At 42.6% G+C, this 25,390-nt stretch overlaps 1 protein-coding gene across 3 annotated transcripts in view; it reads right to left on the bottom strand.

Annotated features, from left to right (window-relative positions):
* FAM124A (family with sequence similarity 124 member A) overlaps positions 1-24,701 on the bottom strand; it is a 111,158-nt gene extending 86,457 nt beyond the window's left edge. The window contains exon 1 of one of the 3 annotated variants that reach the window (XM_080659552.1): positions 24,411-24,701. In XM_080659552.1, coding sequence (XP_080515678.1) covers positions 24,411-24,447 — 37 coding nt within the window. In that variant the 5' untranslated portion in view covers positions 24,448-24,701. The remainder of the gene's footprint in view (positions 1-24,410) is intronic. The other 2 variants (XM_080659551.1, XM_080659553.1) reach the window with 2 other exon arrangements.
* Positions 24,702-25,390: the final 689 nt, after the last annotated feature.

The raw sequence follows: 25,390 nt of genomic DNA, 5'->3' as shown, positions 1-25,390 counted from the left end.
ATTACAACCAAATCATAGAACAGTCAATCTGTATAATCACCTGAAGAAGAGCTGAACAGAAATCCTATAACTAGGGATATAAAGCAGAAGCCACATAGAGACGGGTAGGAAGGGTAGAGACGCAAAACAGGCTGGCCCTGCACCCATCTGTGGTGATTGAGAATCTGAAGGGATATTTCAGCTGCAGAGGTCCCCCCTTAGAAGCAAGGGGCTTCAGCCCCACACCAGGTCCCTATCCTGGAACACCAGTGCCAGAAGAGTAGCTCACATAACATCTGGCTGTGAAAATCAGCAGGGATTCCATTCTTTGAGGGAGATGGAAAGCTGTCCTCTTAAAGGGCCAATGCACAAACTCTCACTCACTCACAGGGCACTAAACTTGGGCTTCACGAAGGGGCAGTATATTGGGGAGTGCCACAGATATACAGGGAGAAAGTTAGTTGTATGACTTCAGGGCAAGGGCTGGAGGGACGACCGCCACTCTTCCTATTTTGAGCCCGCCCTGCACACAGCCTAAGCTGAATCTACATTAGCCAGTTGAACTCCACTAGCTCTACCCTGACTTCCTGAGACACTCCCCTATCTAATTTGCACAAGACCCTGAATAGATGCAGCAATATTGAGAAAGAAGCACAAAGTTGGAGGGATCACAATACTAGATATCAAATTATACTACAAAGCCACTGTAATCAAAACAGCCCGCTACTGGCACGAGAACAGGCATATAGATCAGTGGAATAGAACAGAGAACCCAGAAATCAACCCAAGCCATTATGCTCAATTAATATTTGACAAAGGAGGCAAGAGGATACAATGGAGTAAAGACAATCTCTTCAATAAATGGTGAGGGGGAAACTGGACAGGTACAATATACTCAAGAATAAACTCAAAATGGATAAAAGATTTAAATGTAAGTCACGAAATAATAAAAATCCTAGAAGAAACCATAGGCAGCAAAATCTCACGTATCTATCATAGCCATATGTTTGCCGATACATATCCAAGGGCAAGGGAAACAAAGGAAAAAATAAACAAATGGGATTACATCAAACTAAAAGCTTCTGCACAGCAAAAGAAATCAAAAAGGGATCCCATTGCCAATTGGTCTAGAGGTCAATTTCTCTCAGTGACGCCAACAGCAATCAAGGCTCAACTACAACATGACTGTGCACACAGCCCACACAGAGGTGCACCTAGAGTGAGTGCCCCAGCTCAGGTGACTGGGGAGGCTGAGCCACTGGGACCTACAGGACACCTACTATACAAGGCCACTCTACCAATTCCAGGAGACATAGCAGCTCTACCTAATACATAGAAACAAACATTAGGAAGTAATCAAAATGCAGAGACAAAGAAACATGTTACAAATGAAAGAACAGAAAAAATCTCCAGAAAAAGAACTAAATGGAATGGAAGCAAGCAAACTACTAGATACAAAGTTCAAAACAATGGTTATAAGATTGCTCAAGGATCTTAATGAGAGCTTCAAGGAACTTAGTGACAACTTCAAGGAACTTAGTGAGAACATCAATGACATAGAAAAAAACCAGTCAGAAATGAAGGATACACTAACTGAAATAAAGAATGACTTATAGGGATTCACTAGTAGAGTAGAAGAGTCTGAGAATCAAATAAAGGGTTTGGAATATGAGGAAGCAAAAAACACCTAAGCAGAAGAGAAAAAAAAAATAATAATAATAATCCAAAAATATGAAGATAGTGTAAGGAGCCTTGGGAACAACTTCAAGTGTATCAACATTTGCATTATGGGTGTGCCAGAAGGAGAAGAGACAGAGCAAGATATTGAAAACCTATTTGAAGAAATAATGACAGAAAACTTCCCCTACCTGGTGAAAGAAATAGATTAACAAGTTCAGGAAGCATGCAGAGTCCCAAACAAGAGGAACATAAAGAGGCCCACACCAAGACACATCATAATTAAAATGCCACAGGTTAAAGACAAAGAGAGAATTTTAAAAGTAGCAACAGAAAAGCAGTTGAAGAAGAAGAAGAGATAAAAATATGAATAAAATACATATCTATCAATAATTAAATCTAAAATAAAAAATGAACAAGGAATCCAATGAACAAAATAAACTGATGAATAAAATAGAACTAGAGTCATGGAAACATGGAACAGACTGACGAATCTCAGAGGGAAGGAGTGTGGGGGAGGGAGGTAAGAGATTAACCAAGGAACTTCATATACATATATGCATAACCTATGGACACAGACAATAAGATGGTGAAGACCTGGGGTGGGATGGAAACCAGGTGGTGGGGGGCAAAGGAAGAAAACAAGGGGCACATCTGTAATATTCTCAACAATAAAGATTTAAAAACAAAAAGGAGGGCATACAGATGGCCAAGAGACACATGAAAAAATGCTCTAAGTCACTAATTATCAGAGCAATGCGAATTAAAAGGACAATTAGGTATCATCTTACACCTCCCATAATGGTGACCATGAACAACATGAATCACAAGTGCTGGTGAGGATGTGGAGAAAGGAGAACCCTAGTATACTGTAGGTGGGAATACAGACTGGTGCAACCACTGTGGAAGACAGTATAGTTTCCTAAAAAAATTAAAGATGGAACTGCCATTTGACCCAGTGATCCCACTTCTAGGAAAACATTCTAAGAATCCTGAAACACCAATCAGAAAGAACATATGCACCCCTATGTTTATAGCAGTGCTATTTACAATAGCTAAGATTTGGGAGCAGCCCAAGTGCCCATTAGTAGATGAATAGATTAAAAAAACTGTGGTACATTTACACAATGGAGTACTGTGCAGCAGTAAAAAAAGAAGGATTTCTTACCCTTTGAGACAGCATGGAGGGACCTGGAGAGTATCATGCTAAGTGAAATAAGCCAGTCAGAGAAAGACAAGTATCACATGATCTCACTCATATGTGGAATCTAATGAACAAAATAAATCGATGAATAAAACGATCCAGAAACTGTGGAATCTCAGAGGGAAGACAGCAGAGGGTGGGTGGAAAGTGATCAACTAAAAAACTTTTATGCATATATGCATAACCCATGGACACAGAAAAGAGTGCAGTAGGCCTGGGGGGTTTGGAGTGAAGGGGTCAATGTGGGGAAAAGTGGACATCTGTAATAGTTTTAACAAAGATAAACTTTAAAAAAAGAAGAAACGGAAAATCTGAACAGACCAATTACTACCAATGAAATCAAATCAGTAAAAAAAAAAAAAAAAACTCCCAATAAATAAAAGTCATAGACTAGATGACTTCACAGATAAATTAAAAAAAATTTTTTTTAAATTTATTTCTGAGAGAGGAAAGAAGAGGGAGAGAGAGAAACATCAATGATGAGAAAGAATTAGTGACTGGCTGCCTCCTGCACACCCCTCACTAGGGATCTGGCTTGAAACCCAGGCATGTGTCCTGACCAGGAATGGAACCCTGACCTCCTGGTTCATGGATTGATGCTCAACCACTGAACATTAGCCAGGCAATTTTACCAAACATTCAAATAATAATTAACAACTCTCCTCAAACTATTCAAAAAATTCATGAGGACTACAGGCTCCCAATCATTTTAAGAGGCCAGCATTACTCTGATTCCAAAACCATAAGACTTTAGAAAGAAAGAAAATTATAGATTTAAATCCCCAATGAACATAGATGCAAAAATCCTCAACATAATATTGGCAAATTGAATTCAGATATACATTAAAAAGATCATATACCACAATCAAGTGGGATTTATTCCTGGAATGCAAGGTGGGTTTAATATCAGCCAATTAATTAATATGATATACCACATAAAAATGGAAGATAAAAATATGATCATATCAATACATGCAAAGCACTTGACAAAATGCAGCATCCATTTATGATAAAAACTCTTAGTAAAATGGGAATAGAGGGGAGGGAATAATGGCGGCGGAATAGACAGACGTGTTCCGAGCCTTGTCCCGGAGCAGAAAGAAAGAACAGCTGAGGGTTGCACAAGGAGTGTTTGTTGGCTGGCTGGGAGACAGCTGAATTCCAGAAGGAGGTGGGGGACTGCTAAACGGGGTTCCCCTGACCTGGCAGCACCAACTGCGGCTGGGTCCCCTCCCAGAGCTGCTGGCTTGGACGCGGAGTCTGCGCCATCTTGATCCGGAAAGTGGAGCTTATTGGAAGCCTGAGAATCCACAACTGCGGCACCCAAGGAACGACTGCGAGCCCCAGAACAACGCTCCCCAATTGGCGCAAACACACGGGTTCAGAGGAGCTCTACACTCCACCACGGAAAGGTCAGATTTCGCCTGGAATAAGGTGAGGTCTCTGGTCCCAGCACGAGAGAGGAACGCGCGTTTTGCGGGAGCTGGAGGACCAGGGAAGTCTGTGCCTAGAAAAATCTGTGGCTGTAGGGGCTGGCGTGATCTGTGATTGTGGAAAGGGGTCCTCAGAGCTGCTAAGAGAAGGGCACTCTAAAAAGCAACCCATTTTGATCTGACGTGCAGGGACACCCTAAGAATTTCAGGCAGTCCAGACTTACGCGCAGCCCCTGCGTTCCCTGGGTGCCTGGGCTTACGCGCAGTCCCGGAGTTCGCACAACAGGGCTTTTTCCTCTTGAAATTCTTGCTTCTGATTACTAAGCCCAATACATAGGATCACCCAGTTGGGGACACCCTGGGAGACTGCAGGGGAAAGTTGTTTTTCTGGAACCTGGGGATCGGAGCAGGGAGTGACCATCGGAGAGTCAGCTCTGAGGCAGCCCACTCCCACAAACCGGTAGTGAGTGCCACAGGGAAAGAAGGCTCTAACACTGCCTAGAGAGGCCATAGATAGACCCGGAAGTCAATCCAGAAACACTGCCACCCAGGGGCTGAATCACAAATTGACTCTTGTGTAATCAAAAATAAAGGAATATGAGAAATTAAGACACACCGCCTGCTTAAAATCAGGACTGGCTTACAACACTGAAGAGCAGTGGAACGCAGGGAACTGCAATATTGTCCAGACTGAGAAACAGGCGTGCCAAACAGAAAAACAGAGGAAGTGAATGACCTTCACTACTCCACATTTTATTTTTACCTTTTATTTTTTTTATTTTCATTTTTTGCATCTATTAATCAAGAAACTTTTTTTCCTTTTTTCATCACTTGACTTTACCTTTTTAATTATTACATTTTTATTTTCAATCTGTATTATTACTACTGCTATTTTATCTTTTTTTTTTTTTAAGTGTCATTTTATTTTCTCCTCATTTTATTTTGGGATTAGGGTTCTACATTCTATTTTTATCTTTCCTTTAGCATCGTTTTACTCTATCTCAACTCTACCTTTAGGCCATCACTCTCTTCCTAACCTCCCCCTTTTCAGTGTCCTGTTTATCTTACCCTTTTACTGCTTTAGATTTTCCCTATTCTTTCTGTTTACCCCTTGTTAAAATTTCACCCTACTTACATATCTAATCTCCAATCCCCTGCTCCAAGTCCACATACACCTCTCCCTTCGCTGTCTGAGCTATCCATAAACTTGTCCTTCTCTCTGTCCTTTTGTTGTTGTTTGCTTGAATGTAGATTATATCGAATTTTTATGCTTTTTTGTGAGATTGTTCTGCTTATTCTTCTTTTGTTTATTTTTTTGTTTGTTTTGTGCTTCAGCTTTCCCTTGCCTCACTCCATAATAGTTGGTGTTGTAGTTTATACTAATCCCCAGGCACATGTTGCTGGCATTTGCTGTTATTAGTGATTATTCTATTGGAGTTTTATCCCCAATATATATAGTCTGTTCCCCTTTCTCTCTTAGTCACTTTCTTGTCTCTCTTACTTTTTTTTTCTTTACTTTCCCTTTTTCCAATTTCATTTTCACACTCCTTTTTTCTTTTTCTCTTTCTTTCTTTCTTTTTTCCTCTTCTTCTTTCTCTCCTATCACCTAAGTTGCCTTTCTCTGGTGGTCACCTATATTGGAGGTTATTAATATCGTGAATACATTCCTGTTCAGTGCCTTGTGAGTTGTACCTGGTAGTGCTGTAGTTTGTGCCTTTAAATCAACCCAGGAGAGAGAGAACTACATAACCAGACACCCAGAGAAGAGAGACCATGGGGAGACAAAGAAGCAGCCCACATATGAAAGAAAAGCAGGCATCACCAGAAAAGTAAGTAAACGAAATGGAGGCAAGCAACCTTCCAGAGAAAGAATTCAGAGAAATGGTCATAAGGTGGCTGAAAAGAATGGAAGACAAATTCGACAATATGAGCAAGAACCAAGAGGAAATGAAGAAGAACCAAGAAGAAATGAAAAATGACATCGCTGCTGTAAAGAACTCAATAGAAAGCATCAAGAGTAGACTAGAAGAAGCAGAGGACCGCATCAGTGAGCTAGAAGACAAGATGGAAAAAAATACCCAAGTAGAGCAACTTCTAGAAAAAAAAATTAAAAGGCAGGAGGAGAGCCTAAGGGAACTTTGGGACAACACGAAACAAAACAACATCCGCATAATAGGGGTTCCAGAAGGAAAGGAAGCTGAGCAAGGAATAGAAAACCTCTTTGAAGAAATAATGACAGAAAATTTCCCTGATATAGGGAAGAAAAAACCCACACAAATCCAAGAAACTCACAGAGTCCCAAGCAAAATGAACCCCAAAAGACCGACGCCAAGGCACATTATAATTAAATTGGCAAACACCAACGACAAAGTAAGAATCTTAAAAGCGGCAAGAGAGAGACAGAAAGTTACATACAAAGGAACCCCCATCAGACTAGCAACTGATTTCTCAACAGAAACTCATCAGGCCAGAAGGGAATGGAATGAAATATACAAAGTCATGCAAAGGAAGGGTCTGAATCCAAGAATACTGTACCCAGCAAGGCTGTCAATCAAAATTGAAGGTGAAATCAGGAGCTTCACAGACAAAAAAGGACTAAGGGAATTTATTACCACCAAACCAGCAATGCAAGAAATGCTAAAGGGTCTGCTGTAAAAAAAAAAAAAAAAGAAAAAAAGAAAGAAAGAAACAGGAAGCGAAGAAGTAACACAGGGGTAAAGAATAGGAATGGAGACAAATAAGTACCTATCAATAATAACTTTAAATGTAAATGGATTAAATGCCCCAATCAAAAGACATAGGGTAATGGATTGGATAAGAAAACACGACCCATATATCTGCTGTCTACAAGAAACCCACCTCAGAAAAAAAGACGCACACAGACTGAGGGTGAAGGGATGGAAAAAGGTTTTCCAGGCAAATGGAACTGAAAAAAAAGCTGGGGTAGCAATACTTATTTCTGACAAATTAGATCTCAAACTGAAGGACATAACAAGAGATAAGGAAGGCCATTTCATAATACTAAAGGGAGCAATCCAACAAGAAGAAATAACTCTGGTAAACATATATGCACCCAATACAGGAGCACCAAAATACATAAAAAAAACTCCTGGAGGATATCAAGGGAGAGATTGACAGCAATACAATCATAGTAGGAGACTTTAATACCCCACTATCACCATTGGACAAATCCTCTAAACAAAACATCAGCAAAGAAACATCAATCCTAAATGACTCACTAGACCAGATGGAATTAATTGACATCTTCAGAACATTTCACCCCAAAGCCACAGAATATACATTCTTCTCAAGTGCACATGGGTCATTTTCAAAGATAGACCATATGTTGGGACATAGGCAAAGTCTCTTCAAATTCAAGAAGATAGAAATCATATCAAGCATCTTCTCAGACCACAGTGGCATAAAACTGGAAATCAACTACAATAAAAACAACCCAAAGAAATCAAACACATGGAGACTAAACAGCATGCTATTAAACCATGACTGGGTTACCAGAGAGATCAAAGAAGAAATAAAAAACATCATGACAACAAATGACAATGAAAACACTACAATCCAAAATCTATGGGACACAGCGAAAGCAGTCTTGAGAGGGAAGTTCATAGCTCTACAAGCCTACTGCAAAAAACAAGAAACAGGGGTAATAAATTACCTAACCCAACAACTCAAAGAGTTAGAAAAAGAGCAACAAGAAAAGCCCAGTGTAAGCAGAAGGAAGGAAATAATAAAGATCAGAGCACAGATAAACGACATAGAGACCAAAGAAACAATACAAAAGATCAACAAAACCAAGAGCTGGTTCTTTGAAAGGATAAACAAGATTGATGAACCTCTAGCCAGGCTCACCAAGAAGCAAAGAGAGAGGACCCAAATAAACAAGATCAGAAATGAAAGAGGTGAAATAACAACAGATCCCGCCGAAATACAAAGGATTGTTAAAAAATACTACGAAAAACACTATTCCAACAAATTGGACAACCTGGAGGAAATGGACATATTCCTAGAAAAATATAACTTTCCAAAACTCCATCAGGAAGAATCTAAACAGCTCAACATGCCAGTAACTATGGAAGAAATTGAAGCAGTCATCAAAGAGCTTCCGGCAAACAAAAGCCTGAGGCCAGACGGCTTCACAGGAGAGTTCTACCAAACATTCAAGGAAGAACTAAAACCTATCCTCCTCAGGCTATTCCAAAAAATTCAAGAGGAAGGAACACTTCCAAGCTCCTTCTATGAAGCCAGCATCACCCTAATACCAAAACCAGATAAAGACAACACAATGAAGGAGAATTACAGGCCAATATCCCTCATGAATGTAGATGCCAAAATCCTCAACAAAATTCTAGCAAATAGGATCCAGCAGTACATCAGAAAGATCATACACCACGACCAAGTAGGGTTTATCCCAGGAATGCAAGGATGGTTCAATATTCGCAAATCAATAAATGTGATACATCACATAAACAAATTGAGAGATAAAAATCACATAGTCATATCAATTGATGCAGAAAAAGCATTTGACAAAATCCAACACCCTTTCTTGATAAAAACTCTCAGCAAGGTGGGAATAGAAGGATCATACCTCAACATAATAAAAGCTATATATGATAAACCCACAGCTAACATCATACTCAATGGGCAAAAACTAAAACCATTTCCCCTAAGAACAGGAACAAGACAGGGATGCCCCCTCTCACCACTCCTGTTTGACATAGTACTGGAAGTTTTAGCCACTGCAATTAGACAAGAAGAAGAAATAAAAGGCATCCAAATTGGAAAGGAAGAAGTAAAGCTGTCCTTATTTGCAGATGACATGATATTGTACATAAAAAACCCGAAAGACTCCATCAAAAAACTAACAGACTTAATAAATGAATTCGGCAATGTAGCAGGATACAAAATTAACACCAAGAAATCTATGGCATTTCTATACACCAACAGTGAACTTACAGAAAGAGAGACTAAAAAAGCAATCCCATTTTCCATCGCACCAAAAAAATTAAGATACTTAGGAATAAACCTAACCAAGGAGGTAAAAGACCTATATGCAGAAAACTACAGGACACTGAAAAAAGAGATAGAGGAAGATGTAAACAGATGGAAGAACATACCATGTTCATGGATTGGTAGAATCAACATCATTAAAATGTCCATACTACCCAAAGCAATCTATAGATTCAATGCACTCCCCATTAAAATACCAACGGCGTATTTCACAGACCTAGAAAGAACTCTCCAAAAATTCATCTGGAATAAAAAAAGACCCCGAATAGCCACAGCAATCCTGAGAAAGAAGAATAAAGTAGGAGGGATCTCAATACCAGATTTCAAGCTGTATTACAAAGCCACTGTCCTCAAAACAGCCTGGTACTGGCACAAGAACAGACATATAGATCAATGGAACAGAATAGAGAATCCAGATATCGACCCAAACCAATATGCGCATTTAATATTTGACAAAGGAGGCATGAGCATACAATGGAGTCAAGACAGTCTCTTTAATAAATGGTGTTGGGAAAATTGGACAGATACATGCAAAAAAATGAAACTAGATCACCAACTTACACCATACACAAAAATAAACTCAAAATGGGTACAGGACTTAAATATAAGATGGGAAACCATAAAAATACTGGAGGAATCCACAGGCAGCAAAATCTCAGACATATGCCAAAAGAACTTTTTCATTGATACTGCCCCTAGGGCAATGGAAGCCAAAGAGAAAATAAACAAATGGGACTACATCAAAATAAAAAGCTTTTGCACAGCAAAAGAAACCATCAACAAAACAACAAGAAACCCCACTGTATGGGAGAACATATTTGCAAATGTTATCACTGATAAAGGTTTAATCTCCAACATCTACAGGCAGCTTATACAACTTAATAAAAGGAAGATAAATGATCCAATAAAAAAATGGGCAACAGACCTAAATAGAATCTTTTCGAAAGAAGACAGAAGGAGGGCCAAGAGACACATGAAAACATGCTCAAAGTCACCAATTATCCGAGAGATGCAAATCAAAACGACAATGCGATACCATCTCACACCTGTAAGAATGGCTATCATCAACAAATCAACAAACGACAAGTGTTGGCGAGGATGCGGAGAAAAAGGAACTCTCGTGCACTGCTGGTGGGAATGCAGACTGGTGCAGCCACTGTGGAGAACAGTATGGGGTTTCCTCAAAAAACTGAAAATGGAACTCCCATTTGACCCAGTAATCCCACTCCTGGAATATATCCTAAGAAACTAGAAACACCAATCAGAAAGGATATATGCACCCCTATGTTCATAGCAGCACAATTTACCATAGCTAAGATTTGGAAACAGCCTAAGTGCCCGTCAGCAGATGACTGGATCAGAAAACTATGGTACATCTACACAATGGAATACTATGCTGCCATAAAAAAGAAGGAATTACTACCATTTGTAGGCACCTGGATGGAATTAGAGAACATTATGCTAAGTGAAATAAGCCAGTCAATGAAAGAAAAATACCACATGATCTCACTCATTTGGGGATAATGAAAAACATTATAAACTGATGAACAAAAAGATAGATAAAGAAGCAGTAAAGTATCAAACAGACTGTCAAATTACAGCAGTAAGGTTAGGGAGAGGTGGGGGAAATAAGAGATCAACTGAAGGACTTATATGCATGTATATAAGAGTAACCAACGGATGCAAAACATTGGGGGGTGAGGCATGTATGGGAGTGGGGTGGGGGGGGCAATGGTAAGATATGTACACATATAATACCTTAATAAAAAAAATAAAAAATAAAAAAATAAAATAAAATGGGAATAGAGGGATCATACCTCAACATAATAAAGGCCACATATGGAAATCCACAATTTACATCACACTCAATGAGGAAAAGCTAAAATCAGGAACAAGACAAAGATACCCACTTTCACCACTTTTATTCAACATAGCACTGGAAGTCTTAGCCACAGCAATGAAACTAGAAAAATAAAAAGACATCCAAATTGGAAAGAAAGAAGTAAAACTGTCTGTCTTTATTTGCAGATGACATGATACTGTATGTAGAGAACCCAAAGGATGCCACCAAAAACTACTAGAACTGATAAGTGAATTCAGTAAAGTAGTAGGGTTCAAAATTAATATTCAGAAATTTGGTTGCATTTTTATACACCAATAAGGAACTACTGGAAAAGAAAACTAAAAAACAATCCAATTTACAAATGCATCAGAAAGGTACCTAAGAATAAATTTAATCAAGGAGACAGAAGACCTGTGCTTAGAAAATTATAAAACATGGAAGAAAAAAAACTGAAGAAGATACAAATAAATGGAAGCATATATAGTACCATGTTCATGGATAGGAAAAATTAACATGGTTATGATGCCCATACTACTCAAAGCAATCTAAATAGATTCAATGCAATCGCTATCAAAACACCAATGGTATTTTTCACAGAACTAGAACAAATAATTCCAAAATTTATATGGAACCAAAAAAGACCCTGAATAGCCACTAGTATAATTCTGAGGAAAAATACCTGCTACCTAATACCTAAAATACACTATAAGTCTGTAGTTATCAAAACAGCATGGTAGTAGCATAAAAATAGACATATAGATCAATGGAACATTATTGAGAGCTCAGAAATGAACCCACACCTTTATGGCCAATTAATATTTGATATACAAGGCAAAAACATACCGTGGGATAAAGATAGTCTATTCAAGAAATGGTGTTGGGAAAATTGGACAGATACATGCAAAAAATGAAACTAGATCACCTTCTTACATCATATTAAACTCAAAATTGATTAAAGTTTTAAATATAAGATCCTATATAATAAAAGGCTAATATGCAAATAGACTGAACGGCAGAACAACAGAACACCGGTCGCTATGACATGCACTGACTACCAGGGGGCCCGTGCGGAACATGGCGGTGTCAGCCGCAGCGGGATGGTGGAGCAGGTGAGCAGGGGTGCCAGACCAAGGCGGGCTGCTGGTTGCTGTCATCGGGGTGAGCCTCTGGTGGATACTGAAAATTCTTTGCTCCTGTGCACCGCGGTCCTGCCTGGAGCTCACACCTGCTGCCAGCGCTGGCCCCACTCGCACCTACTGCCAGCTCTGGAGCCACTGCTCACACCCGTTGCTGGCGCCCGGCACCAGCCCCGATCACTCAGCGTCGTCAGCGGATGCGAGCAGCAGCTGCCGGCCCGATCACCCCTCAGGGTTTCTCCACCTTCCCCAGCTCCTGAGGGGCAATCGAGGTCGGCAACCGCCACTCGCACCCACTGCTGGCAACTCAACACGAAAAGAACAAACAATCCAATTAAAAAATGGGTAGAGAACCTCACTAGACACTTCTCCAAAGAGGACATACAGATGGCCAACAGACATATGAAAACATGTTCAAGTAATCATCAGAGAAGTGCAAATTACAACCACAATGAGATATTATCTCACCCCTGCCAGAATGGCTATCATCAATAAATCAACAAACAACAAGTGCTAGTGAGGATGTAGAGAAAAAGGAACCCTCCTGCACTGTTGGTGAGATTGCAAATTGGTATAGCCACTATAGAAAACAGTATGGAGGTTTCTAAAAAAATTAAAAATAGACCTACCTTTTGATCCAGCAATTCCACTTCTGGATATATATTGGAAGAAATCAAAAGGTGGGTGTGGGTGGAGGGGGTCAATGGGGAAAAAAAACAAAGGGGACATCTGTAATACTTTCAACAATAAAGATAAATTTTTTTAAAAGCACTAATCTGAAAAGCAACCCAAGTGCTCATCAATAGATGATTGGAGAAAGAAGATATATACAATGGAATACAACTTGGCCATAAAAAAGAATGAAATCTTGCCCAGCCAGCATGGTTCAGTGGTTGAGTGTCGACCTATGAACCAGGAGGTCATGGCTGACTCCCGGTCAGGGCACATGCCCGGGTGTGGGCTCAATCCCCAGTGCAGGGCGTGCAGGAGGCAGTCGAAATAATAATTCTGTCATCACTGATGTTTCCATCTCTCTCTCCCTCGCCTTTCCTCTCTGAAATCAATAAAAAGATATATTTTTAAAAAATAATGAAATCTTACAATTCACAATGTGGGTGGACCTAGAGAATATTATGTTAAGTAAAATAAGTCAGACAGAGAAAGGCAAAAACCATATGATTTCACTTATATGTGGAATCTAAAGAACAAAATAAACAAACAAAATAGAAACAGACTTATAGATAAAAGAATAAACTGAGGGTTGCCAGGTCAGATGTGGGGCAGGAGCTTGATTGAAAAGGTGAAGGGATTACAAAATACAAATTGGCAGTTACAAAATAGTCACAGGGAAGTAAAGTACAACATAGGGACTATTGTCAATAATACTGTAATAACTATGTATGGTGCCAGGTGGTACTAGAATTATGGGGGGAGAGGGATGGGGATCTCTTTGTGAATTATACAATTGTCTAACCACTATGCTATATACCTGAAACTAATATGATATTGAATGTCAACTGTAATGAAAAGAAAAAATATCAGGGGTCCTTCATACTGGCTTTGTGACTCTCCCAGACTGGAGATCCGGTAGATTCTGGACCATCTAAATTTCCTGGCAAATTTTTGAATGGACACTTATGTTACTAAGGAAAAGCCTCAAAGTTTCAACAGATTCTCAAAGGGGTCATGACTCCCCAGAAGTTTAAACCACTGCAAATAATACCCTTCAAATGTTATCACCACACCTTGGACAGATCTTCCTGTGCATAGGAATGGTGGACCCTGGGGAGTGTAAGTGGGGACGCTGGCTGTGAGGACTTCCATGTTCAAGGTCTGGCCTGCCATCAGGAAACACAAAGGCACATGATGTCTGACTGATTTCAGTTCCATCTAAGGACAATTCGTGCTGCACAGTACAGTAACAGGATATAGGCTGTGATTGGGGAAAGGAAAAGGCAGGGTTAAGGGCCAGGGTGAAATTAGCCATCAGTCTCTATGCTAAGAAATCAGCGGCTGGCATTCAGCCTCTGTGCAAATGGGCATCTGGCCAAGGACCTGCCTGCTTACTCTCTACTAAACTTCTGCCCTACTTATATGGCTGTTAAGGCTTCCCTCTCTGGCAACTTATTGGTATAGAAGCTATTAGTTTTCTTTCCCCAGTATCCCAAAGTTGTTCTCAGTAGAAAATTAATCTCTCAGGCATGCAGGGATTATTCTGCTAAGTGGTAACTAGGGGACATAGTTATGCAAATTAAGTGATTAGTTATGTTACATTCTATAGATTTGCACTCCTTTTATTTACTAGTCTCATAGTGTCCTTCTTGAATCATCCAATTTTCACTCCACTGAGTTTCTTAGCACATTAAAAAAGCACAGTATATGTAAAACTTTTAAAAAACATAAGGAGCATGCGCCTTACTAGTTAAAATAACCTGCATCTCTCACACAAAATGATGCACTGACTTACTGGTAGAGGAAGAAAATAGAAGAAAAAAAGTACAGTTAGTCATAGAATCACTGAATTCTAAAACTGGAAAGAATAACAAACTACTAACATTTGCATATCTCTTTATATATTACTAACTGCATTCTCCTAGATCTCATCCAATTTTTTATATTACCGATTAGGAAACTAAAGGGATACTATCTGTAGGGAGAACAGGAGGCGAGGAATGATAAGGGCTTGAACTATGTGTGCAGGGTGGTGGGAAGGAAGAAGTTAGAAGGTAGAGGAATTGGCTAGGGCATGGCAACACAGTGGCTAAGGGAAATGAAAGAGAAAGGAGAGTCAAGGATCAGGAATCTTTTGAAACCTAGGATCTGGAACCCCAGTATTGGTGCACTGCATGTTTTTTGGAATCAGGCAGGTTATAAATAAACTTTAGGACAATACTTAGAAATATAACACTGTATAAATGCAATGATACACAACAAACATTCACTGTAGTAGATACAACAGAAAAGCAATCCCATTATAATATGATCATCTTAAGATGGACAGATTTTAAAGAAATTTCATGATCACTCAAATAAAACATTCAATAAGAATGTGTGATAGGGCTATTTACCTTATTATTAAAAATTTGTCAGTATTTTCAGCTAGGATTTCCAAATACTCCTGAGGCAGATGCGTTTCACATATGCATACATTTTAAAGATCTGCATACAGATGGAAATGTATTTAGAATGAAATTTACATTTGAAACACATTTCAAGAATCTTAAAGTGCAACAGAATTTTAGAACAGGTGCTAGCATACCTAATGCCCCTGCTAGGAACCTTCCCATATTTCTCATGTCTAAAGGCACTGCTTGGGTCAGGCCTGCCTGGCACTGCTCAGTCGCTTGACTGTCATTCTCACCCTTTAGGTCAGTGAAACTCTGCAAAGTACAAATTTGATCACGTATCTCTCTGGATGAAGTTCAAGCTTGATATATTATATAGCATAAACCCCTCTTCCCATTACTGATGGCCCCTGCCCTGCTCTGCAGTCTCACTCATCACCCCATCTTCCATTCCTGTCCACCATCAAAACAGAAATCAACACAAGGTCACCTAAACTCTCATGCTGCTTTCCAGCCTCTGGTCCTGTTCATGTAATTTGTATGCAGTTGCCATAGTACTGGAGATACAATTTTAAATTGCTCTTTTCACTGAACACTCTTATAGCGTGCTGCTGCTGCATAGTTCCTGTAGTTACAATTTTAGAGAAAGTGATTAACTATAATTTAATCAACCATTTCTCTCTTGTTGGCTATATGATTGTCCCTGATTGTTCATTTTGCAAAGCACACCAGCAATAAGATATTTATAATACAACTTGATACTTCTTTTCCTTAGGAAAATTATCATGAAGCAGAGCAGGGACTGAATCAAGGCATGAACCTTGTATAGCTCTTAAAATACAGTCCAAATACCCTACAAAGTTATTTACTGGAAATACTGCCAATGAAAGACAAACTGTAAAACTTAAAACAAGTTTATGCATACTAAGTAGGTTCAAACAATTTCAATCTCTGGAGGGCTATGTACTCCCAAGCTTTTTTAGAGGAAGAGGGAACAGCAATAGGGCACCTATCTTGGGAATAACATCCTAAGAATTTACCCAGCTGGCTCTGCATAACACCTTCAACTCTGCCAGAGTAAAGCGTGAAAGGTGAATCTATGAATTTTTGGATGAAAAATTTATAGACACATAATACAGATGAGCAGAATATTAATACAAGGATTATATATTTTCACATACCTGACACATACAGTGGACGGATTTCCAAATACTACATTTTTTTAGTATCTGTGCCAATAATGAACAGAAAGTTAGATGCAATCCCTTGACTGTATTTTAATTATAATTATACATATAGGAATCATATATAAAAAGATCTGCACTTAAAATAGTTTACCACTGTTAGCAGCCATATATATATATATATGTATATATATGGCTAATATGCAAAGTGTCCCCTCGGGAGTTTGACCAGGAGACCAGGAGTTCAATTGCTTGCTATGATGTGCACTGACCACCAGGGAGTGGCACGGAATGAAGGAAGGCCCCGGCCGGCAGCCAGAAGGCCCCGATTGGCCCTGATCACTGGCCAAGCCTAGGGACCCTACCCATACAGGAATTTTGTGCACCGAGCCTCTAGTATGTATATAATGGGTACCTTCCTAAATTCTCTATTCCAGGAAAATCTTGGCATAAGAATTGATTTTGGCATTTCAGTAAAACTGATCTTGACATTTCTGTAAAACATCAGTTCAATGCATCATGGACCACATCTGTTAACTCAATCCATTGAATTAGATGCCATGGTAATTTAATTAACTAGCTCCACCTTGAACACAAAGATAATAGGTCAAGCTTGTCTTCTATACAAGATTTCTTTTTATCTCCTTTAAACCTGTCCCATTTTAAAATGTATTTCCCCTATTGTTTCATCCACCTGTTGTTTTTTTTTAAATATATTTTGTTGATTTTTTACAGAGAGGAAGGGCGAGGGACAGAGAGTTAGAAACATCGATGAGAGAGAAACATCGATCAGCTGCCTCCTGCACACTCCCTACTGGGTATGTGCCCACAACCAAGGTACATGCCCTTGACTGGAATTGAACCGGGGACCCTTGAGTCCGCAGGCCGACGCTCTGTCCACTGAGCCAAACCAGTTAGGGCTCATCCACCTGTTTATAAACTCTAGACTCCTGAATTGCTACCTCTTAAATCACAGTAAGTATTAATCAGAGGGCACCCAAAGATAAAGGGCAGGGTATTGTTACTGGAGAATCCCTGTTGCTCATGAGAGCAAGGTTCTTGGGGTACCCCTGAAATAAGAATTTTCAGAAGCCCCCACAAGAGAATGATATGTGTCAAGAGGCTTTATTTGTGTGGAGTGACATTCCTCGGGTTGCAATGTCCCATGCCCCTTAACCAGTCCTGAAAGAGGTACAGCTGGGGTTCCAAAAGCAAGGCCAGTGTCCAGAGCTTCTGCTCCATGTTGCAGCATCTAAGTGCATTTAAGCCCACTGTGTGGAGTCCCATATGGCCAGGACCACATGAGTCAGAGGAACCGAGAGAAAGAAAGAGAGAGAGAGTGAGAGAGAGAGAGAGAGAGAGAGAGAGAGAGAGAACCGTGCCAGCACAGCCAAGGGTTCGGCGAGCCTGAGGGAGGGCTGGCGAAGGATGAAGAAAAGACAAAGAGAATAAGCTGAGTCTAGGGCAGTGGTCGACAAACTGCGGCTCGTGAGCCACATGTGGCTCTTTGGCCCCTTGAGTGTGGCTCTTCCACAAAATACCACGGCCTGGGAGAGTCTATTTTGAAGAAGTGGCATTAGAAGAAGTTGAAGTTTAAAAAATTTGGCTCTCAAAAGAAATTTCAATCGTTGTACTGTTGATATTTGGCTCTGTTGACTAATGAGTTTGCCGACCACTGGTCTAGGGGGATCTTCTGTGCCTGACTGAGATCACAGAACAGATCCAGACAGCAAGCTGATGCTTTATTTTATAGTCAGAGGTAAACAAGGTAATTTACAATGTTCTTATAAGTTTCACTTGTTTTGGCAGCACCACAGCCCATTAGCTACCCAGGAAAGATCTAGGGAGCAGTCACAAGATCAAGCTTAATTATGCTAAGAGGGCTGTGCCCTCTAAGCTGGAACTTGTTTGCGGCTTTGCCAGCAGGTCAGTCGGAGGCTTAACCCTATATCCGCTCCCTACAAGAGAGAACGCTCTTTTGATTAGAAGTTTAAGTATTCACGTTTTGCTTACTTGCAGAGGCCACGCCCATCCCAGGTGTGACTGGGAGACAGGTAGGCACCTTCCCATGGCACTCAGACCTTACTGGGTATGAGTCTAAACCAGGGGTGGGCAAACTTTTTGACTCGAGGGCCACAATGGGTTCTTAAACTGGACCGGAGGGCCGGAACAAAAGCATGGATGGAGTGTTTGTGTGAACTAATATAAATTCAAAGTAAAGGAGCAGAGGGGAGAGCAAGAGAACCGGATAGAACAGCCGGATCCGGCCCGCGGGCCGTAGTTTGCCCATGGCTGGTAAACTGCCTTTGTCCAGTTCCTTTGTTGTGGAGCGAACGGGAGTAAAGACCACTGGAGTCCAGACCAAATTAAAATTTAGGGAGCCTTTATTGCCGGCCGGCAACTGCCCTCTCTCCTGGGGGAGGTCAGAGAGCAGCCCCAACCCTTTGTGCAAGACCACTTTTAAGCACATTAACCACATCCTGTTTTTGCAGAGTAAGTAACCCAAGACAAAACAGTTTTTCCCAAATAATGTCAGGGCCATGCTATTGATGACCATGTCATTTACAGGGTTATCCTGTTCTTTAGAAAGCTGACAGTGTTCTATCTTGCAAGGCTATTTTGTGAGGTGCAAGGGGAAAGGGGCCATGAGACCATATCTCAAGGCCTGGCCTGGTGTCAGCACTGACAACCCTATCTGGGCATAGTCCACAGCCTCTCTGGAGTGCTCAAAAATTCCCACTCTCCAACACCTTCCCCCATCAATCAGCAGGGAACAGACTTGGAGAGTGTTAAATGCAGCTTTTTGGCAAAGTGGTATAAATGGCATGTCTATATTATTTGATCTCCCCTTTGCTTCTTTCCTGTAGATAATAACCCGATTATTGCAACTGCATCTGTATTACCCGTGGCTTTCGAAAAAGGACCAACAAATCAAACCTGACACGCTCAGCAGAGGCCTACATGAAAGGCCTTACAAACTCAAGAGACCGAAAGTAATCACACAGGATGGGCTTGCTATTGGTGGGGTGCTCCTCGTGTCCCACCTGTTGCTGATGGAAGTGGGCTTCTTGTGATGTCATGAGAAAAGGAATTTTCTGAGACTCACAAAAGAGAATGGGTGACATTTATTTGTGTGGAATTAAACCCATGAGTTTCCAAGGTCCCATCTCCCTCCATTCTGCCAAGGAAGAAGCTCAGGTGTGTTATCAGCAGAGCTAAGGTTAAAGCCATTGTCCAGAGTTTCTGTCCCTTATTTGCACAGTCCAGTCCAGCATCAGGCTAGCTTAGCTTGTATTTCCAGCTGCAGTCCATTGTGTGTGGGGTCCACATGGCAGGCTAGCACACGGGCAAGTGCAAGGAAGCAGGAGTGAAGCAAGAGGAATGAAAGAGAGAATTGCTTTGTCCTTGGGAATTTAATCTTATAAGATTAAAATGCAGTGTCTCCATCCCCTCTAGCGAATCCATGGTTCTCTAGGCTAGACTGACAGGCAAGTATCTTCCATACATCACCCCAACTTTACTGCACATGCCTCAATTTTCCCTTTCTCCTAGTGATCTGTAGGGAAGGGACTGGTTGTTCCCTGGGGAGTGTGGAGTATGACTGTGCTTATAATATCTGGCCTCCCTTTTGCTCCTTTCCTATTATTAATATCAACTAGCTAGTTACAACAGTAACAGGCTTGAACATAAAAATTCCTAAGTAAAAGTGGGTCATGGTAGGTAGTCATGTGCTAGGCCTGTAGCTTCCTTGTCAAACGTAAATCTTTACCTTTGAAATTGTCTATGGTCTAAGACAGGGGTGGGGAACCTTTTTTCTGCCAAAGGCCATTTGGATATTTATAGCACCATTTGTGGGCCATACAAAATTATCAACTTAAAAGTTAGTCTGCTATATTTGGTCAAACAACTCACCCATAGTGCCTTGGGCAGAGCCAGATCAAATGATTCCGAGGGCCTTATACAGCCTGCGATCTGGAAGTTCCCCACCCCTGATCTAAGATAACATACCTTTAAAATGTCAGAGTAATTTTCTTTTCTAAACCTCTGGAAGGCACAAAGGCCAGCACAAGATCACATTGTTATCTTATTCCCCACATAACATCTCTATGTGCTGTAAATGTTAACTATCCTGACCCACCAATGTAAAAGAAGTATGTGTCTCTCCATTTTGCTTTTTATCCAGTCTCAGAGATTTCCCCACTTTGCTTTCTCCAGCCCCCTAAATCTACCGAATGGATTTCATGTAACCCTCCTATGTGTCCTCCTTTGATTTTGATGTATAAAATAAGCCACAAAACTGCTATTCTCCTGAGCATTTTTTTTAATCCCTTGAGAGTTTGCTTCCTGACAATTGTCATCAGTTAGCTCAAATAATCTCTTACAAGTCTTTTCCTAGGCTGGATATCCTTTCATTGACAGGCCATATATTTCCAGAAGCTTGGGGCCAACTGACTGTTAAGTGGAAGTTCATTAATGTCAGATCAAACTTTTGAATGAAAGTAATCCATCAAGTATTGTCGTATTTGGAAGAGTGGTTTATAGGCTGAATCTGGGAGACTATCACTAATGAAACACCCATTATAAAGCACTAGGGGCCCAGTGCACGAATTCATGCACCTTGAAAGGAACTGTGGACTGCAAAGCTGTGGTGGGTACAGGGGTAGGTCTTGGCCCATCACCCACACCCCACCCGGCCCCTCCCACCACGGCCCCTGGTCCCCTGTCTGCCGGCAGCCACGCTCCCGCCACCGCTCTCACACACCGTCAGGGGGTGCGAGCAGCAGCTGCTTCCTCGATCGCCCCTCAGGAGCAAAAGAGGCTAGAGGAGCCCTGAGGGGCTATCAGGGCCTGCAGCCGCCACTCACCCTCGCTGATGTTGCCTAGCGATTAGAGCTGGTGCTAGCAGCGGGTGCGAGCGCCAGGCGGGACCGTGGCACATGGAGTAAAGAATTTTTAGTAACCACCAGAGGCTCACCCCAATGACAGTGATCGGCACCCCGCCTTGGTCTGGCACCCCTGCTCATCTGCTCCACTATCCCACCATGGCCAACGCCCACCATGTTCCACGCTCTGCCGCCTGCTGCCGATGCCCACCATGTTCCGCGCGTGCCCTCTGGTGGTCAGCGCACGTCATAGTGACTGGATGTTCGGTTGGTTGTTACGCCATTCGGTCTATTTGCATATTAGAGTTATATATATATATATATATATATATATATATATATACACACACACACACACGCACACACACACATATACATACATATATATAGAGAGACTGTCTTGCTTATTCTGTCTTTTATTTGGGTTTACAGCATTGCCTGTCCCTCTATTAAGGAATTCTATTTCTTAAGATAGTTCACAACTGTCAACAGCTGACCTGCCAGTTTTTTCTAACAAAAAGTACACAAAAGCACAAGGCTGGTTTTCAATAGGAAAATGGGAGTTTCAAAATGACATCAATCACCACAGAAGAATATAGTTTGCGTTTAGTTTTGGCCTGTATTAGATGGGTCAGACAGCAAAGGTAGCATTTCAAGCAAAAGACAATGTCTAAGCAAAAAAATAAGGGTAGACCTGCCAAGAAACAAGGCCAGAGAGAGAGGAATGCCATAACATCAGACTTATAGGGCATGCTGAGCTCTTTGCCTTTTATAGATGACAGAGCCACTAAAAGTTTGAATGGGAAAGAGACATGACCAGATTCGCACTTCAAAAACAACTATAGCAAACATATTGAGTGCTTTCTCAACTTTTGATACATAGTCTCAACAGGCAGCTATAAGAAGCTAGAAAGGGTAAGAGGGGGCAAGCTCTGGAAAAGCAGGGAAATTATGAACAGCTTTTTGATAACTAAACTACTTCAAGGGATATGTGAATATGTAGGCAGATACTAGACTAAACAGTGTACACAGAAACTATTTTATTTAAACACAGGGCATTTTTACCTGTATCTTCAATTTAAGGTTGCTACTGAGGCTATAAGAATTCTTTAAACAATCATGTCCTGTTACAACTGCACACTTTCATGACAGGCAGAGAACAGAAGCTCTGGTATCAGCGTGTTCAGCAAGCCCCTCCCAGGAGCCCTGGCTGTGATGCTGCTTTTGGGATCCCAGGGTGGTATTAAATGGGTGAAGAGGGTTAGAGACTCCTCTCTAGTGTCTTCTCAAGAGAGAGCCTTTGGAAAAAATGTTTTAGGTGAGCTTTGCAAATTGAAAACAAATGGACTAGTCAGTGCTTTATTTAACCCAGCTGATAATGCACTGGTTAATTTTACTTGCTTTCTTCTATTCATGGTCCATCTAACTACAGGCACTAGGGAGAAAAAAGCCAAGGATCTTCAATTAAAGTTGATAAAGGCCACATATACAAAGTGTGTGTGGGGGGGAAGCAAGGGAGTTCAATATTCGGACTCAGGTTACTACACTGGAATGTCATTGGGTTCTGTAGTGAACCATAGATGATCACAAGTTTGGAAGACCATTGAAGGGTAGATGCTTTGCAGGGGTCCTCAAACTGCGGCCCGCCGAGGACATTTATCCGGCCCGCCAGGTGCCGCTGCCTGTCCTGCTTAGCAGCGGACTCGTCCCGGGCCCACAGTGCGCATAGGAATTTGTTCATAGTTTTTTTAAAAAAACTATAGTCCGGCCCTCCAACGGTCTGAGGGATAGTGAACTGGCCCCCTGTTTAAAAAGTTTGAGGACCCCTGCTTTAGGGCGTAACATCCCAGATTTGGGCTAGCAATGGCAGTGGGGACTGCAAAGAAGGAGAGGCCAGTAGGGAGCCCTTCTTGGGGTCAGGTCAGAACCCTATGTCCATTCTGGGCTTGGACTCTCTTCCCGCCCTCACCTGGTTGCCAACCCCTGAGATTAGTCTAAACCTCCCCAAACTCCAGGATAAAGGCTGTCTGAGCAGCTCCAGCCCTCCCCCAGGGTTCCTCCAAATAGGAAAATACACCCTTTCCTCCTGGGTCTGTACTGCATCCTGGACATTGGATGTGGGCTGACTCTGCACAGGGAAATCCTCAAGAGATAGGGGCTGGGTGGGAACCTTTACAACGACTTTTATCTCCTTAAAGACATTCAGGAAACCGGTTTTGTTGGGAGAGGGCTAGTTAGTCTCCAAAGGTTTGGGATAATAGTCTGTTGAAGTGAGGACATTGCTTTAAATATGTCTTCATCCCGCCATCTTCATCCCACCTGTACCCAAGGCAAAAGGTTGCGGGTAGGACAGGTACACACAGAGGTGAGGAATTTCGGCGGCGGTGTGGGGGGGGGGGGCAGAGTGGAAAAGTTGGGGGAAGGGGAGAATGTCTCAGCAAGCACAGTAAAGCCATAAAATTAAAAATGCCATCCCCTTAGCCGATTTCTGAAAGACTTTTAGGTGCCAGGTGTCCTAACCTCTTTTCCTCATCCAGGAGCCCCCATCCCGGACTCCAGGGGGCTCCTGAGCCACAAGAAAGTCCTCATGGAAGGTCGAAACAGGTGCAAGAGCATCTCTTGTCTCTCTAACGACGATCACAGGGGACACTACATTTGTCTGGCACTCCACATCATCTTAGTGATAACGGAGTGCAGGAGGGGCTGGTGTGAGGGCTGTGGGGTACTCTGAACCTTTCACTCTCCTCCTCCCCCGGGGTGGGCCGGTCCTGTCCGGGGCAGCCATGAACCACGTGCCCTCAGGGCTCACCAATGCCCCTCCGGCTTTGGGGTAGAAGTGGGCTCGGGACTGGCAGGGCGGGCCCCCTCGCTCAGCCGAAGCGGCTCCGGCTCTGCCGCGGGGTCCCGGAAGGTCTCAGGCCAGAGAAGAGCTGCCTCGCAACTCACAGAGCGCCCCCCACCCACCGCCCGGCCCGGCTCACCCTCCGGTCTCGGCTCCCGAGTCCACACAATCATCATCCTCGCCGCCGCCCGCCTTGGGGTCCATGGCGCGCTCCCCGCCGCGCTCCACTCGCGGGCACCAGCGTGACCTAGGACGCGCTCCCTCCGGGCCGCCCAGCCCAGCGCAGCCGGACCCGGTGAAGCTCGCTGCCAGCGTCTCCCCGTCCCGGCTCCAGCAAACAACTCCGGCACCGCCCGCGGTATTCCGCACCGCGCCCTCTCCTGGCCACGCGGGGCTTGGGCACTGGCGGCCGCTCCCTCCCTGCCCCGCCCTCGCCGCGTGAGCGTGTGCGCGCCAGGGTCTGTGCGTGCGCAAGAGGGCGTGTGCACGGGGTGTGAGCGTGTGCGCGCGGTGCGTGCCTGTGCAAGGTGATGTGTGCGTGCGCAAGAGGGTGTGTGCACGGGATGTAAGCGTGTGCGCGTAGAGCATTTGTAGCTCGCGTGTTACGCGCCTGTGTGTGGTGTGCGTGCATGAGCGGGAGAGGTGTGTGAGTTCGCGTGCGCCTGTGTTTGTGGTGCGTTGTGGGTGGGCGAGTGAGTATGTATTTGTAGGTGCACACTTCTGTGTATGTGTCAAACGCGTTTGCTCTTGTGCCCGCTTGTAACCGTGTGTGGTGTGTGAGTGTAAGTATGCGTGCGCGTGTATATGCGTGCGCATTGGACTGCCCTCTCCCCTGGGTCCACAGTCCGTGAGTCAGACACCCAGGCATTGCCCCCTCGGTTCCCCAGCCTCACGGTTCCTGAGCCCTGCGCTGGTGCGAGCAGCATGGAGAAATACCCGGTCGCACCATGAAAGCAAGGAGGGATCTGTTTCACTTCTGTGATCAGCTGGAACATCTAGGTGTTTTTTTATATTTTCGTCAGAATTGCCTACACTGAATTCATTATCACCTCTCTTAGCACAGGTCTGAGTGGCTTCCCACCATCCAGCTTGTCGGTTCACAATTGGCATCTTGCATTC

The sequence above is a fragment of the Plecotus auritus genome (assembly GCF_963455305.1).
Source record: "Plecotus auritus genome assembly, chromosome: 3".
Taxonomy (NCBI): Eukaryota; Metazoa; Chordata; class Mammalia; order Chiroptera; family Vespertilionidae; genus Plecotus; species Plecotus auritus.
This window is presented reverse-complemented; position numbering and strand designations above follow the sequence as displayed.